The 13,796-nt window shown below is 42.9% G+C and overlaps 1 protein-coding gene across 5 annotated transcripts in view; it reads right to left on the reverse strand.

The window, feature by feature from the left end:
- ABCC3 (ATP binding cassette subfamily C member 3) overlaps positions 1-8,193 on the reverse strand; it is a 165,837-nt gene extending 157,644 nt beyond the window's left edge. For all 5 annotated transcript variants that reach the window (XR_004540886.1, XR_004540887.1, XM_033961078.1 and 2 more), the window contains exon 1: positions 7,997-8,193. Coding sequence is in view for 3 of the 5 variants with exons in the window: in XM_033961078.1 (XP_033816969.1) it covers positions 7,997-8,041 (45 nt within the window). In the remaining 2 variants the exon portion in view is untranslated. The remainder of the gene's footprint in view (positions 1-7,996) is intronic.
- Positions 8,194-13,796: the final 5,603 nt, after the last annotated feature.

The following is a 13,796-nucleotide window of genomic DNA, read 5'->3' on the forward strand; positions in this document are numbered from 1 at the left end:
ATAGTGATTTGCCTTTCGAGAATGGACATTTTCCCAGTGCCGACTTTGAGCGTTTAGCACCATACACCTGAATCAGACTTAGATATATATATATATTTTTTTTTTCTTTCTCTTTATTGAATTTTCAAAATAATCACAAGATAACCTTGTTCAAGAAAATCAGCTGTAAAAATACAAAATTAAATAAATTCTCAAGGGAAACAAATTAAACCTTCTTAGACCACAATGCATCCTTGGAGAATTCCTAGAAAATGTGAAGAGAAACAATAATTCTAATAATAACTTGATATTTAAAGAATAGGTTTAGCAGTACAGTTCCCTATACAACTTTAGTTAACACTAGCAGTAGACAACTTCTTCATATCAAGAAATGCGCGCAAGTGTTCAGGTAGAAAAAAGACATATTTAACTGCAAGATACTTGACTAAACATTTACACGGGTAGGCTAATAGAAAAGTTGCCCCCAGCGTCACTGGCTCAGTTCTCATTGCCAAGAAAAGTTTACGTCTCTCTTCCGTTTGTCTTGTGACATCTGGGTATATCCAGACCCTTTTCCCCAAAAATGGTAATTGGGAATTTCGAAAGTATAATCTCAGAAGTGAATTAGCGTCTTGCTCAAACACAAAAGAAGCCAATAGTGTGGCTCGCTCTGTGGAGTCTGTAGGTGATGATTCAAGCATATCTGTAAGATTTAGTTGCTCCACAGTTGGTCCCTCGGGAGTGGCTCCTGACTTTTTTGTAGGAATATAATATATACGATTAACCGGATTCAGTACTTCAACAAGGTATTTTCTTAACATTTCTATAGGTGACACTCCAATTGAATGAGGAAAGTTGAGAATCTGCATATTTAATCTTCTATTATAATCTTCCAATAGTTCTATTTTCCTATTCAAATTAAGTTTATCTTTTACCAGTTCTGAAGATAGAGTCTGTAAGTCAGTAACTTTAGCCTTAACCTGAGAAACTTCCATAGTAAATTGGTCTATAGTACCTTGTAGTTTCTCTCCCAAGGTATTAACAGTACTCACAAGCGTTGCAATTTCTTTAGAAGAGCTGGAAACCGTTGTGTTGATCTTCATGAGAACCTCCCATATGCTCTCCAGTGACACCGCCTCAGGTTTCTTAGTTGGAGAGAAATCTCCATAGTTTCTTCTGCCTCCAGCTGTCTCCGCGCAGCTAAAGCCCCTGCTACCGGGGTCTCCCTCGGGATTGCCATATCGGGAGTCACAGCCGGGTCAGCCGCTTTAGGCGTTAGGAACGGCGGTGGAACTGACATCGGGGGGAGAGAGAAACCTCCCAATCCAAAGCCCCAGCCTCTCTTCCAGACTCTATCCCAATGAGAGGGGAACCTAACCCGACGAACTCCAGCATGGAGCGTTGTGAGGGAGTGGAAGTTCGTGCCACAGGTGGATTGGCTTGAACTACTCCCTTTCTCTTTGAATGTGGCATACTCGCCACGAGTGAGGCAAAGATCAGTGAACAATCGCTTCTGCAGATCGAAGTCAGAGACGCCGATGGTAAACTGCCACCATCTTGGAATCCTCAGCGGAAAAATACTTTTTCACTTAAATATATATTTTGATTATGCCCCTCCACATGTACACCTAAAGAAGGACAAGAAAACCCTAAAACATAACCAAAAATATAATGAAACAACTACAAAAATAAATGAAAACAACCTGAAATAAAACAAAAACATTTTCCCACTTGTCAATATATGTACTACCAAATTCAGTCTCAAAGAAGCATATGTCATACATTGCAAATAAAAACAGCTTCTGAAAAAAAGAAAACAAAAAAGGTATTTATGGAGAGGAATGTGTATGAGAAGAGAGCTAGAAAAAAGATGGACATGCTTGCATCCTATTTTTAATACATGGGCAAACATTACACCTGCTCATGGAAAAATGCCTCCAAAAGCATTTTAAGTTCTGTACATCGCCAATGCCCTCCCTTAACTTTACTCAGGCACTATACAAAATGGTTGGTTAGCCACAAACAAGTGATTGTGGCTAGTTTTGAAAATAGGCGGTATATCAAAAATAATCTGAAACTTCATTTAACTGGCCAGGGGCCAATGGCTTCCAAACATCCATAAAATTCCTGTAACTTCCCTGCTGTATGGCCATGAAACTTTCCATTTTAAAAATATTACAGAGGGATTCCCACCAGAATGTGTAATTTAACCTATCCCAGTTCTTCCAATTTTTTAAAATAAGCTGCATTTTTAAAATAAGCTGTCCTTATAAGAAGAAGTTTATTATTCCAAGCAGGTATTTGACTTTTAGCTCTCATGAACGTACCAAATAAGATGGTATCATACGTCAATGCCACCGGATTTTCCAATAAATTGTTCACTTGATCCCAGATGGATCTCCAAAATTTAAGTATCAAGGAGCAATAGTACAGTAAATGATCCAACGTCCCAGCTTCAAGATGACAATGCCAGCCTTTTCTGGCTGGTTAAATTGCTTTGAATATTGATCCTATAGTATTCAAAACCTGGTGGCCAGTGGACCTGTACTGGCCTTTAATAGAAATGCAAGTCATTTTGAATATTACCCAGATGCAAACACCATTATCAGTGCTGTGCCAGGAGCACAGTGGGGTCGTGAGCCTGATGCAATTGAGTAGAAAGAAGACATGATCAACTGGAACACTCACTCTACAGATTTAAATGGTCAGAACAAGAAAACCAGACACTTGAGGAAAAGCACAAGAGCTGTATTAATAGAGATGTCAGTGCCTGTTCAAAGTGCAGAGAAAGATACGATCCTCAGAGGCCAAGATAATGTGGCGAAAAGATGCAGAAATTCTTACAACAGTTCATTTACAAAAGATAGGCAGTTCTAACTCTAATAGATGCTGGCATTGTCATCTTGATATTGGGACTTTGGATCATCTGTTATTCTATTGTCCTTTGATACTTAATTTTTGGAAGGCGATATGGGGTCAAATTAATGTTGTACTTGAATCATCAATCCCATTGACTTATGAAGTCATAATATGTGGAACACTATTACATGTTAAACCCCCTATAGATCGTTATAAATGCCGGCTTTTCTTAATTATGACAGGAATAGCCATGCAGATGATAACACGCAATTGGAAGAACTATGATCGCCTTAACTTTCCTTTCTGGTGGGCGAACTTATGCTCCAGCTACAATTATGAAAAAATGAATGCTGAGATATGGGGGCATAGCAATGTATTTAACTTGGTGTGGGGCCCATTGGCATCTTTTATTGCTTCTATATAGTTGTCATTTCTTTTTAATTTTTGTCTGATTTCCTTACACATCCAGGGTGGGAATGTATTACTACTTTAAATAAAAGTGGGTTATTGGAAGGATAATTGCATTTATATTATTGATTAAGTAAAGGGGGTGGGGGAAAAGATTACTTTTGAATATTTGTAAGTTCAAGATGCTTTTCTTGATTTGTTATACGTTCAGATTCATATGTATTGCACTGTTACTACTTGAAAATCAATAAAGATTTATAAAATTAAAAAAAAAAAAAAAACCTGTTATCGGGTGCCACGGGTATGGAGAAAAAGAATGTCTAAGTGCATCTTGCATGGCTCTCAGGCACAATACAGGTGTTGATACTAAATTCATCTCAAATATATCCTGACTTAAGGGTGAGGTTCAGTCCTGTCATGGCACGCAAACTTTTAATCCATTTGCAACACTGCCCAAAGTGAAACACACCATTAACTTAAAGGACTCACCGTAGTGTCAAATTATAATCAGTTGCTTTTGCTGTAGAATTCTGTTTAACCCATCTCGGTTAATATGTAAACCCAGCCGTCTTGGGGTTTTTTTTTTTTATGCCAGATGCAGCATTTAAATCATTCATGTATATTCAGCAGCAAGGAATATACCTAAAACTACTGAGTTAATTGTATGGTGGCAATATTCAGCCGCTATCCATATGGTTTAATTTAGAAGAGTTTTTTTGCTGGACTACAGCACCTATCATTGGCATAGTAAGGGGGCGGACCACCTTGGGTGCCAGCACCTCTCCGCCCCCACCCCCCATTCATTCCCACTCCTCCTTCACCATGCGCGCCTTCACTTCCCCCCACCACCACCGTACCTCTAGCTTTTTCCCAGCATGCACAGCAGCACCAACCTGCTGCTCACGCCAGCCTCGGTGCTCCCCTCTGATGTTACTTCCGGGTCCCGCGACTAGGAAGTAACGTCAGAGGGAGAGCCGGCACGGGCAGCAAGCTGGATATGTTGCTCGTGACCGAGAAGCTAAACAGGTACAGGGGAAGAGAAGGGGCGTGTGTGTTGTTTCCGAGCTCAACTCGCATGAAAAAATATGTCCTCCTATTGGTTTTAGAAGTATCGGTATGTCCCTGCAACTTCATCGAGCGTCCCCCTAGTTTTTTGTCATTTTTGATGGCGTATGTCTTTGACGTGTTGTAGAATCAACATTGGTAGTATGTGCAAGCGTGACGTCGTTTGGTGACCCTCAGAGCTTTCTCATATTCACCCCGTGGCCCTTTACATGGAAAAGGTTGGAGACCACCGGTATAGGAAGTCGAACAGATCTACATGTTACTCCTAATTGCAGAACAAGAAGAGTCCAACAGGACAAGATCCCACAAACACCGAACAACAGAGAAAGCAGTGGGAATGGACAAAATAAACAAGGCTTTGACTCATACCACTGCCTCTTGTGGAGTGCTCATTGTCCATTCCCACTGCTTTCTCTGTTACTCCTAATTGCAGGCAATTAAGTATTTTTAGCACCTAATTCCCTAGTTTATGCACAGATCTTGGATCTTTGTCTAAATTTAGGTGGCCTATACCAGTGGTTCCCAACCCTGTCCTGGGGGGACTCCCAGCCAGTCGGGTTTTCAAGATATGCATGCATGAGAGAGATTTGCATATAATGGAAGTGACAGGTATGCAAATCTCTCTCATGCAAAAGTTGGCAGCATGCCTACTCACTGGTGCAAAAAGAAATACAGCAATAGCTACTGTCAAACCTAGATTTTGCGATAGTGTGTATTAACTTTAAAAAATAAATTAAAAAATACAACCACTTGACCTTCGTTTTTGGTATGCCTATCATCTCCATTCACACCTCATCCACCCCACCCCCATCTTTAGCTGTAACTGTTTCTTCGTGGTTTTTCTTTTTTAGGGGGTTCCATCTAAGCCTCATGCCACTCATCTCCTTGCAGCTTTTACTGCATCTACCAACCCTCAAGGTCTCTTATCACCAGCTATTGTTATCTGTAGTCCCGTTATAATTCCCACCTCAGAACACTCCATAAAGTGGTGGCACTCCTAACCTCTAAGGGCTAGATTCACTAAGGGCACGGATTGGATCTGAACCAATCAGTGTCTGGGGGGCTGATTCATGAATCGCCCTCGTGCAAATGAAGACGATCGGAATCACACCCCAACCGACTGCTGGGATCACTCTGTAGCGATCCCGATGCATGCGCAGAGCATCTGTAGATGGTCTGTGCATGTGTCTAAGAGCCGTGACCTTTTTTTAAAAAAAACGTTTTTACTAGCCCAGCGAGCCCGTGGTTTTAACCCACTTTAAACCAGTGGTTTAAAACCACGGGTTCGCACTGCGGGGAAAAGCCAGGGCAAGGAGCAGGAGAGCAGATTCGGGGGTAGAGCGTCAGGGCAAGGAGCAGGAGAGCAGATTCGGGGGCAGAGAGTCAGGGCAAGGAACAAGAGAGCAGATTCGGGGAGTCAAGGCAAGGAACAGGAGAGCAGTTTCGGGGGCAGTTAGGGCAAGGAGGAGGAGAGCAGATTTGGGGCAGAGTCAGAACAAGGAACAGGAGAGCAGATTTGGGGGCAGAGTCAGAGCAAGGAGCAGGAGAGCAGATTTGGGGGCAGAGAGTCAGGGCAAGGAGCAAGAGAGCAGATTCAGGGAGTCGGGACAAGGTGCAGGAGAGCAGATTCAGGGCAGTGTCGGGGCAAGGAGCAGGAGAGCAGATTTGGGGGCAGAGAGTTGGGGCATGGAGCAAGAAAGCAAATTCGGGGGGCAGAGTCAGAGCAAGGAGCAGGAGAGCAGATTTGGGGGCAGAGAATCAGGGCAAGGAGCAAGAGAGCAGATTCAGGGAGTCGGGACAAGGTGCAGGAGAGCAGATTCAGGGCAGTGTCGGGGCAAGGAGCAGGAGAGCAGATTTGGGGGCAGAGAGTTGGGGCAAGGAGCAAGAAAGCAAATTCGGGGGCAGAGCGTCGGATCAAGGAGCAGGAGAGCAGATTCAGGGGCAGTTGGGGCAAGGAGCAGGAGAGCAGATTTGGGGAGTCAGGGCAAGGAGCAGGAGAGCAGATTCGGGGCAGAGCAGGGCGGCAGGAGAAAATTGCAGCAGAGAGTTGGGGCAGAGAGAGCAGGAGAGTCGGGGCCAGAAAGCTGGAAAGACAGCAGGCAGAGCAGGAGATGGCAGTCGGAAAGCTATGAACAACTGGTCCCCAGCAGTCGCTTATTTGTGATTGGCCAGCCCAGTCGATGTTGCAAGGTTTTTGTTTGTGAATCGCTGCCTGCCAGCATTGCAATGCCAATCCCCCTCATTTGCATGCATGGATCGGAAGATGATCGGGACAGAGGTTAGTGAATCAGGTCGGAGGGAAATCGGGTCGCAAAGGGGTCGCAAACCGACCGGTACACGATCGGTTTGCTTAGTGCAGGGGTAGGCAATTCCGGTCCGCGAGAGCCGGAGCCAGGTCAGGTTTTCAAGATATCCACAATAAATATGCATGAGATAGATTTGCATCTCAAGGAGGCAGTACATGCAAATCCATCTCGTACATATTCATTATGGATATTCTGAAAACCTGACCTGGCTCCGGCTCTTGAGGACCGGAATTGCCTACCCCTGGCTTAGTGAATCTAGCCCTAAATCTTCTCCATCAACAAGACCCTGGCTGATAACTACTGTTTGCCTCCCACTGTTATTTGATCCTATTTATTTATATAAGTAGGCTTGTTCAGTGGAATTCGACAGCATTCATGCATAGGAGCCAACTTTTCAAAGTGACCGGGATTGCAACACACACACAAATGATGCTCATTCATCAAAGTAACGGAGTTTGCTCAATATTGGCGGTGCTTAAGCTGGCCCTTATGCATTCATGTGCATTAATCTTCCTCTGCACTGTTTCGTCACTTTCACCCACCAAGCGCTGCAATAAACACAGCCACACACGAAAAAAGATTCCCAGGGGAAACAGGAAATGACTCCAGCAAGTACTATTACCGGTCCAATAAACTGCAGAATTAAAATAAAACAAAAAGAGGATCCTAGGTAAGTCATTAGACTATTTAAATCTTGAAAAAAAACATTTGCAAATACCTCCATTAAACAGAAACAGTAACATGGAAAAATAATATAAAATATAAATCCGCGAGCCCCAGATGTAAGCGCTTATCTCTGTCTTCTTATCTCTTCGTTCTTCCGTTCTACCTGCTCAGTTACTAACTACAGCTACGCAATGAACAAAGGAGGAACCGGCGCTCCTGTTTTCGGCTGAAGTGAAACTGGCCCCACCTTGTGGGTAATTTTCATGTTCCTCTCTACAAGTTTAACTGGTCTGGAAGAAAGCAAAAGATTCACATGCTCGTGAAAATCGCTGGAAAACTAACATAGAACTCACGGGATAAAATTGATGCAGGCTGAGAAGACGACCAATAGCAAAATCTCGACAGACATCTGGCTTAGCACTCTTTTGTATTGGCACGTGTCATAATAAGTCTTTGCACGACACTTCTTGGGGAGGGGGGAAAGGAACAGGAATGATTTAAATTGCCTTGTCATGACTCCTTTGACACCTAACTGGTGCCAGAACAGGTTAGCTGTGGACTAGGGCAGTTTTCTGAGCCTGTTTCATTCAAAATAACAATGAAACCCAAACTAAAAAGTAAAAAAAATAAAAAAATCCTTCTATATAAGCCACAAGAACAAAAACTGGATGCCGCGTTGATAGCTATGTCATTGAATCTAAAAACTTTCTTACCCAAAATCTGGATCCCTGTTCCCCATATCCACAGAAAGCATCCATCAGTGCTGTCAACCCAGCTGCGCTTCCCCAAAATACCACTTTTTCAGAATAATAAACGCTCCAGAAATATCGGTGCAGCTGATGTTATATAATCCATGGAACAGAGCTAGCCTGACATCCTCCCTGCTATCATAAAAAGCAGACCTAAAGAGATTAACTTCCTACTAAGTCTAAAAGTAGGAGGGTGGCTGTGCAGAAGAGGAGGGAATTCATTCTCAAGCAGTTGTGCTATGGTGGCTCACCAGGCTCATTTTGCATCTTCCCTACTATGCTTTTAAGCAGCACTCACTCACATTCTGATGATGCAGAAAAAAAGTACTGCAGCATAGGGGGCGGACTTTACAGACACGATGAAAGAGCATGGGGATTCCCTACTGAAAGACAGCCTGCTGCTGTCATAAAAGAGCATTCCATTCTTAAAGTGGTCTGCCCTAGATCCTGGAGATCCTGAGAATCCAGGAAACATCCATTCCGTGCACTCCTTCCCTATCAAAAGCAGAGGACCTACCAGGATCCTGAAGGATGTGCAGAATTCTGCAGGATATCCAGGATCCTGCAATTCTGACCCCAGGAAGGGCTTAATCCCCCTGTAAGTTACACGTGTAACTTACCCGTGCAACTTACACGTGCAGAATATGCAGGCTCCAGCAATTCTGACCCCAGGAAGGGCTTAATCCCTCTGTAAGTTACACGTGCAACTTACAGGGAGATTAAGCCCTTCCTGGGGTCAGAATTGCTGGATCCTGGCTATCCTGCAGGATTCTGCACATCCTTCAGGATCCTGGCAGGTCCTCTGCTTTTGATAGGGAAGGAGTGCACAGAATGGATGTTTCCTCACTTATAGTTTGTGAAAGATGCAGTATCCAGGTGTATACAGCCCTTTTGGGGTCAGAATTGCAGGATCCTGGGAGATCCTGCTGGATACTAGCAGATCCAGTGCTTTTGATGGGGAAGGAGTACAGAATATTGATGTTTCCTGCCACTGCCCCCCCCCCCCCCCTCACTTCACTTTGTCTACTATTTATTTTGCTTCTTTCTGGAGCATATTGATTGTATTTTATGCCTCTTTTAGTCCCCCACAATAACTCCCTATAGCAGCTTCCACTATCTTGCCTACCATTTAAGTCTGTTACTTGCACCAACTGTTTTGACTCATTTTCTGTCATTATGCAGGAAGTCTCCTCCCCTTATGCTGACATCATTGGTCCTTCTCTGCCAATCTCACCCACAGAAGAAAAGTACTGCATCATAGGGGGCGAGACTTTACAGAGACAGGTGAAAGAGCGTGGGGATACCCTATTGAAAGACAGCCTGCTGCTGTCATAAAAGAGCATTCCATTCTTAAGGTAGTTTGCCCTAGATCCTGGAGATCCTGAGAATCCTGGAAATCCTGGTTTTACCCAGACCCAGTGATACCTGCGCTAGCAGCCGGGAAATAGAACGTCTAAAACAAATTTTTGTTTATATAGTATTAACAAAGACTCTGCAGATTAAATGTTGTTTCAGGTCTTAATGTAGCAACAAAAATTTAGTGACTATTTCAGTCATGCTATAGAAATGTTTGAGATAATAAGGAGGAAATGGGGAGGAAGTGATTCAAGCCAAGGCAACTTTTTTTTCTGTGTATCATGCTCACCCCATCACAGCCTCCTACCCATGGCTTTAAATTAGCTATCTACAGACACTAGTCTCAAGGCTTTACATATAACTTTAAAAAGGTTAACAAATAAAATTAATGCAAAAATTGAAACATGAAAGCATTTCAATAACTATCTCAAGGTGAAACAGTAAAGGGGGGGGGGAGAAACAAGGTGAGACAATCAGAAGATGGCAAAGCAGTATAATTTTATGGTGTACAACAGTGTCTTCACTAATTTTTAAGTGAAGGCTGAAGGAGAGCAGACAAGTATCTTCCTACTTGGGGCTATGATGCCAATAGCGCTTCTTGACATTCATTCCTACCAGAACACCTGGCCTTGGTCACACAATGCAGAACACATTCAGTCGTGTCTGACTCTTGGATACTCTCTAGGCCAGTCATCCCCATGCTTCCCTGTTTTCCACAGCTTCTTTCAATTGATGTTCATTCTTGTGTCTTTCTTAAGAACATAAGAAGTTGCCACCGCTGAGGCAGACCAGAGGTCCATCTCGCCCAACAAAAACTGTTTCTTTTCATCACTGACCATTCTGAGTAGCATCTCCTTTTCTAGTGAATTCACCCTCATCGCACGTCCAAAATAGGTCAGTTTCTGTCTGGTAATCTTGCCCTCCAGGGTCAACACTGGGTTTATATGATCAAGAACATTTTTGTTGGTGATCCTAGCTGTCTATGGGATTCGTCGAAGTCTTCTCCAGTACCACAGTTCGAAGGCGTTGATTTTTCTTCGATCTGCTTTCATGAGTGTTCATGTCTCACAGCCATATGTTGTAATTGGGAACACAATGGTAGTGATCAGTCTTTGTTTGATGGTGACTGAGACATCCTTGCGCGCACAGTTAAACCCTATGCAAATAAAGAACCACAAACTAAAAGTCCCAATATACACAAAGGAAGCCCTAAGATGCCAGACTCTGCATGCAGTACACCAGAGAAATAGAAAGAAATGTGTTTCTTCCTGAACAGTGCAAAATATACCACCCCCTTTTTTTTTTTTTTTTTTTACAAAACCACAGAAAAGGTTTTTCGCGCTGACCGGCACGCTGAATACTCTGTGCTGCTCTGACGCTCATAGGAACTCTACGACTGTTGGAGCAGCGCAGAGCATTCAGCATGCCAGCCAGCGCTTAAAACCTCTTCTGCGCTTTTGTAAAACGGGGGGATAGATAGCAGATGTAAATTCTCAAAACTGACATATTTCAATTACTGAACTGAAAATATGAGTGAAATCATTTTTTCTACCTCTGTTGTCTGGTGATTTTATTTTTCTAATCATCTTTTCCCAGTCTCTGCACTTCCTTCTATATGTGCTCTTAACTCTGTTTCCAGGAGCTTCGTATCCATTTGCTTCTTTTCTCTCCTTCACTTTCTGCCCTACATCCATCTTTACCAAACTTCAGGATTGCAACCGTCAGTTTGAAAGTCACTCAGAGGTATAGAGTTCTTCAAGAAGAGAGTTGCGCCCTCTAGTGATGAACCAAAGTATATTTTTCAGTCGTTGCAACTTTATTAGTTCTGGTTACGCTCCAAGTTTGATTACAAAAGTAAATAAATAAATAAATGTCTTTACAGTCTTTCAAACACTTGTATGAAAATACTTTGTTTTTTCTTATCTTTACAAATCTTTTCAAATGAACATCGCTCTGTGAGAAAATTGAGAGCAGCTTGATAATTCAGTTTATAACAGGTTCGGGGTCTCTACGTGGCCCTGTTTCGATTCCTTCTTCAGGAGACCCTATTGTATGTAAATTGAAAAACCTTTTCAATGCTGATAGAATGCTTCAAGTTTGCGATGTGGTAACATCTGAAATATAGAATGTATATAAACAGCCGGGTATGAGAGTAGAAATTTCACTATCCTCACTACGGCAAAAATTATAAATTAATTATAAAGCTACTATAGGAAGCGAGGCACAACAATACATACCGTCAAAAGAACGCTGTCGGTGCTGTGAATTTAAACTGTCAGAGAAAACATAGCATCAGCTGTCTGGTTAAAAGAGTACAGGGGGAGGAGTTTATTACACGTCAGAATTAGAATTAGAACTGACGTGATTCCTAGAATGTTGGTGAATAAGTACATAGAGTGATGAGTTACTGTTTAGCATTAAAAAATACTGTTTAGCATTAAAAAATACAGGGAAGATTTTAAATGTTATTGTAAAGACAGTGAAATATGACTGTGTGTAGCCTAAAAGCCTTGTTCATAGGAAAGCGATCCATTCCATATCACTATTTAGGCCATGAGGCTGCAGTGTATTTAAAGTGAAAATCCACTTTTGTTCTTGTCTCCAAAGTATATGGGCCACATCTCCTCCTCTGATTAAATTAATGACATTGAGCACTGAAAATTTGAGATCTGTGATCGCATGTTGGTGTAGTAACCAGTGCTGGACTAGGGGAGCCTCTTTTACTTCAGAGCGAATTCTACTAATATGTTCTCCAATCCTGATTTTGATGCAACGAGTGGTACAACCTACATATAAAAGATGGCACGGGCATTGAATCACATACACTACTTGTCTGGACTCACAATTTGTGGCAGAGGTTTTAATTTTGCTAAGACAGCTATTGTGTATGGACATGTGTTTTAAGGTGACACTGTATTGGCACATTTTACAGTGTCCACATGGAACATGTTGCCCTGCCATTTGTTCTACTGGATGTTTTACAAAATGGGATTGTACCAGCTGTTGTTTGAGATTACGTTGTTTGGAGAATGCAAAGCGGGGTATTTGATGGAATGTCTTGTGGTATTGCATAATACCCCAGTGTTTCTTAATGATCCTTTTAATGTCAAATGCTCTGACTGAGTACGGGAGGACACATACTAAAGTGTCCTCATCTTCTTTAGAGGTGGGATTTAACAATAAAGATCTATTCGCATACAGTCCTCTTTTATATGCTTTTTTGATAACTGATGTTGGATACCCTCTTTTTATGAATTTTCCATGGTCTGCTATCTCTTTCCTTGCAGTCTGGTATCTCTCTCCCCTCCTGCCATCCCTGCTCTGCATCTTTCTCCTTCGCTTCCCCCCTCCTGTGATCTGGCATTGCTGTCGTCGTCCGTCCCCCCGTCCCCCCCTGGAGTGATTCTAGATGACCATTTATCTCTCTCTGCACATATCTCACAGGTAGTCTCCACTTCCTTCTATTATCTTCGCCAGCTATGGAAAATCAAACCTTACCTCTCAATTCCAGATCTTGCCCAAGTCCTCTATGCCTATGTACTCTCACGGATAGACTACCCCTGTTTAATGGCATCACCATGAAAGACTTGAAACACCTCCAGCGAGTGCAGAACTCAGCTATCCGCCTTGTGTATGACCTCAGCCTCTGCAACTCCATCACACCAGCGCTGAAAGCTGCCCACTGGCTACCCATCAACAAGTAATGTGCTTTCAAGGCTCTTGTACTGGCACATAAAATCTTCCACCACAAGACGCCTGCCTACGTTTCTGTCAAACTTAGACAGTACACCCCCAACCATTCCCTCCTGGGAGTGTGTGGAGTCAGGGAGGTCCCGCAGCAAGAGATTTTCCAGGGTGAGACCGTGAGGCAAGAGGTCCTCCCAAGGTTCTCGACTTGGCAACTAAGCTTCAATGCCAAAAAGTGTAAGGTCATACACCTTGGCAGCAGAAATCCGTGCAGAACTTACACCCTAAATGGTGAGACCTTAGCTAGGACTGCAGCAGAACAAGACCTGGGAGTGATCATTAGTGAAGACATGAAAACTGCTAATCAAGTGGAGAAAGCTTCATCCAAGGCTAGACAAATGATGGGTTGTATCCGTAGAAGTTTCGTCAGCCGGAAGCCCGAAGTCATAATGCCGTTGTACAGATCCATGGTGAGACCTCAACTGGAATATTGTGTACAATTCTGGAGGCCACATTGCCAAAAGGATGTGCTGAGAGCTGAATTGGTTCAGCGAATGGCCACCAGGATGGTCTCAGGACTCAAGGACCTCCCATATGAGGAAAGGCTGAGTAAATTGCAGCTATACTCACTCGAGGAACATAGAGAGAGGGGAGACATGATTGAGACGTTCAAATATATCACAGGCCGTATCGAGGTGGAAGATGATATCTTTTTTCTTAA

Source organism: Geotrypetes seraphini, chromosome 10 (assembly GCF_902459505.1).
Source record: "Geotrypetes seraphini chromosome 10, aGeoSer1.1, whole genome shotgun sequence".
Taxonomy (NCBI): Eukaryota; Metazoa; Chordata; class Amphibia; order Gymnophiona; family Dermophiidae; genus Geotrypetes; species Geotrypetes seraphini.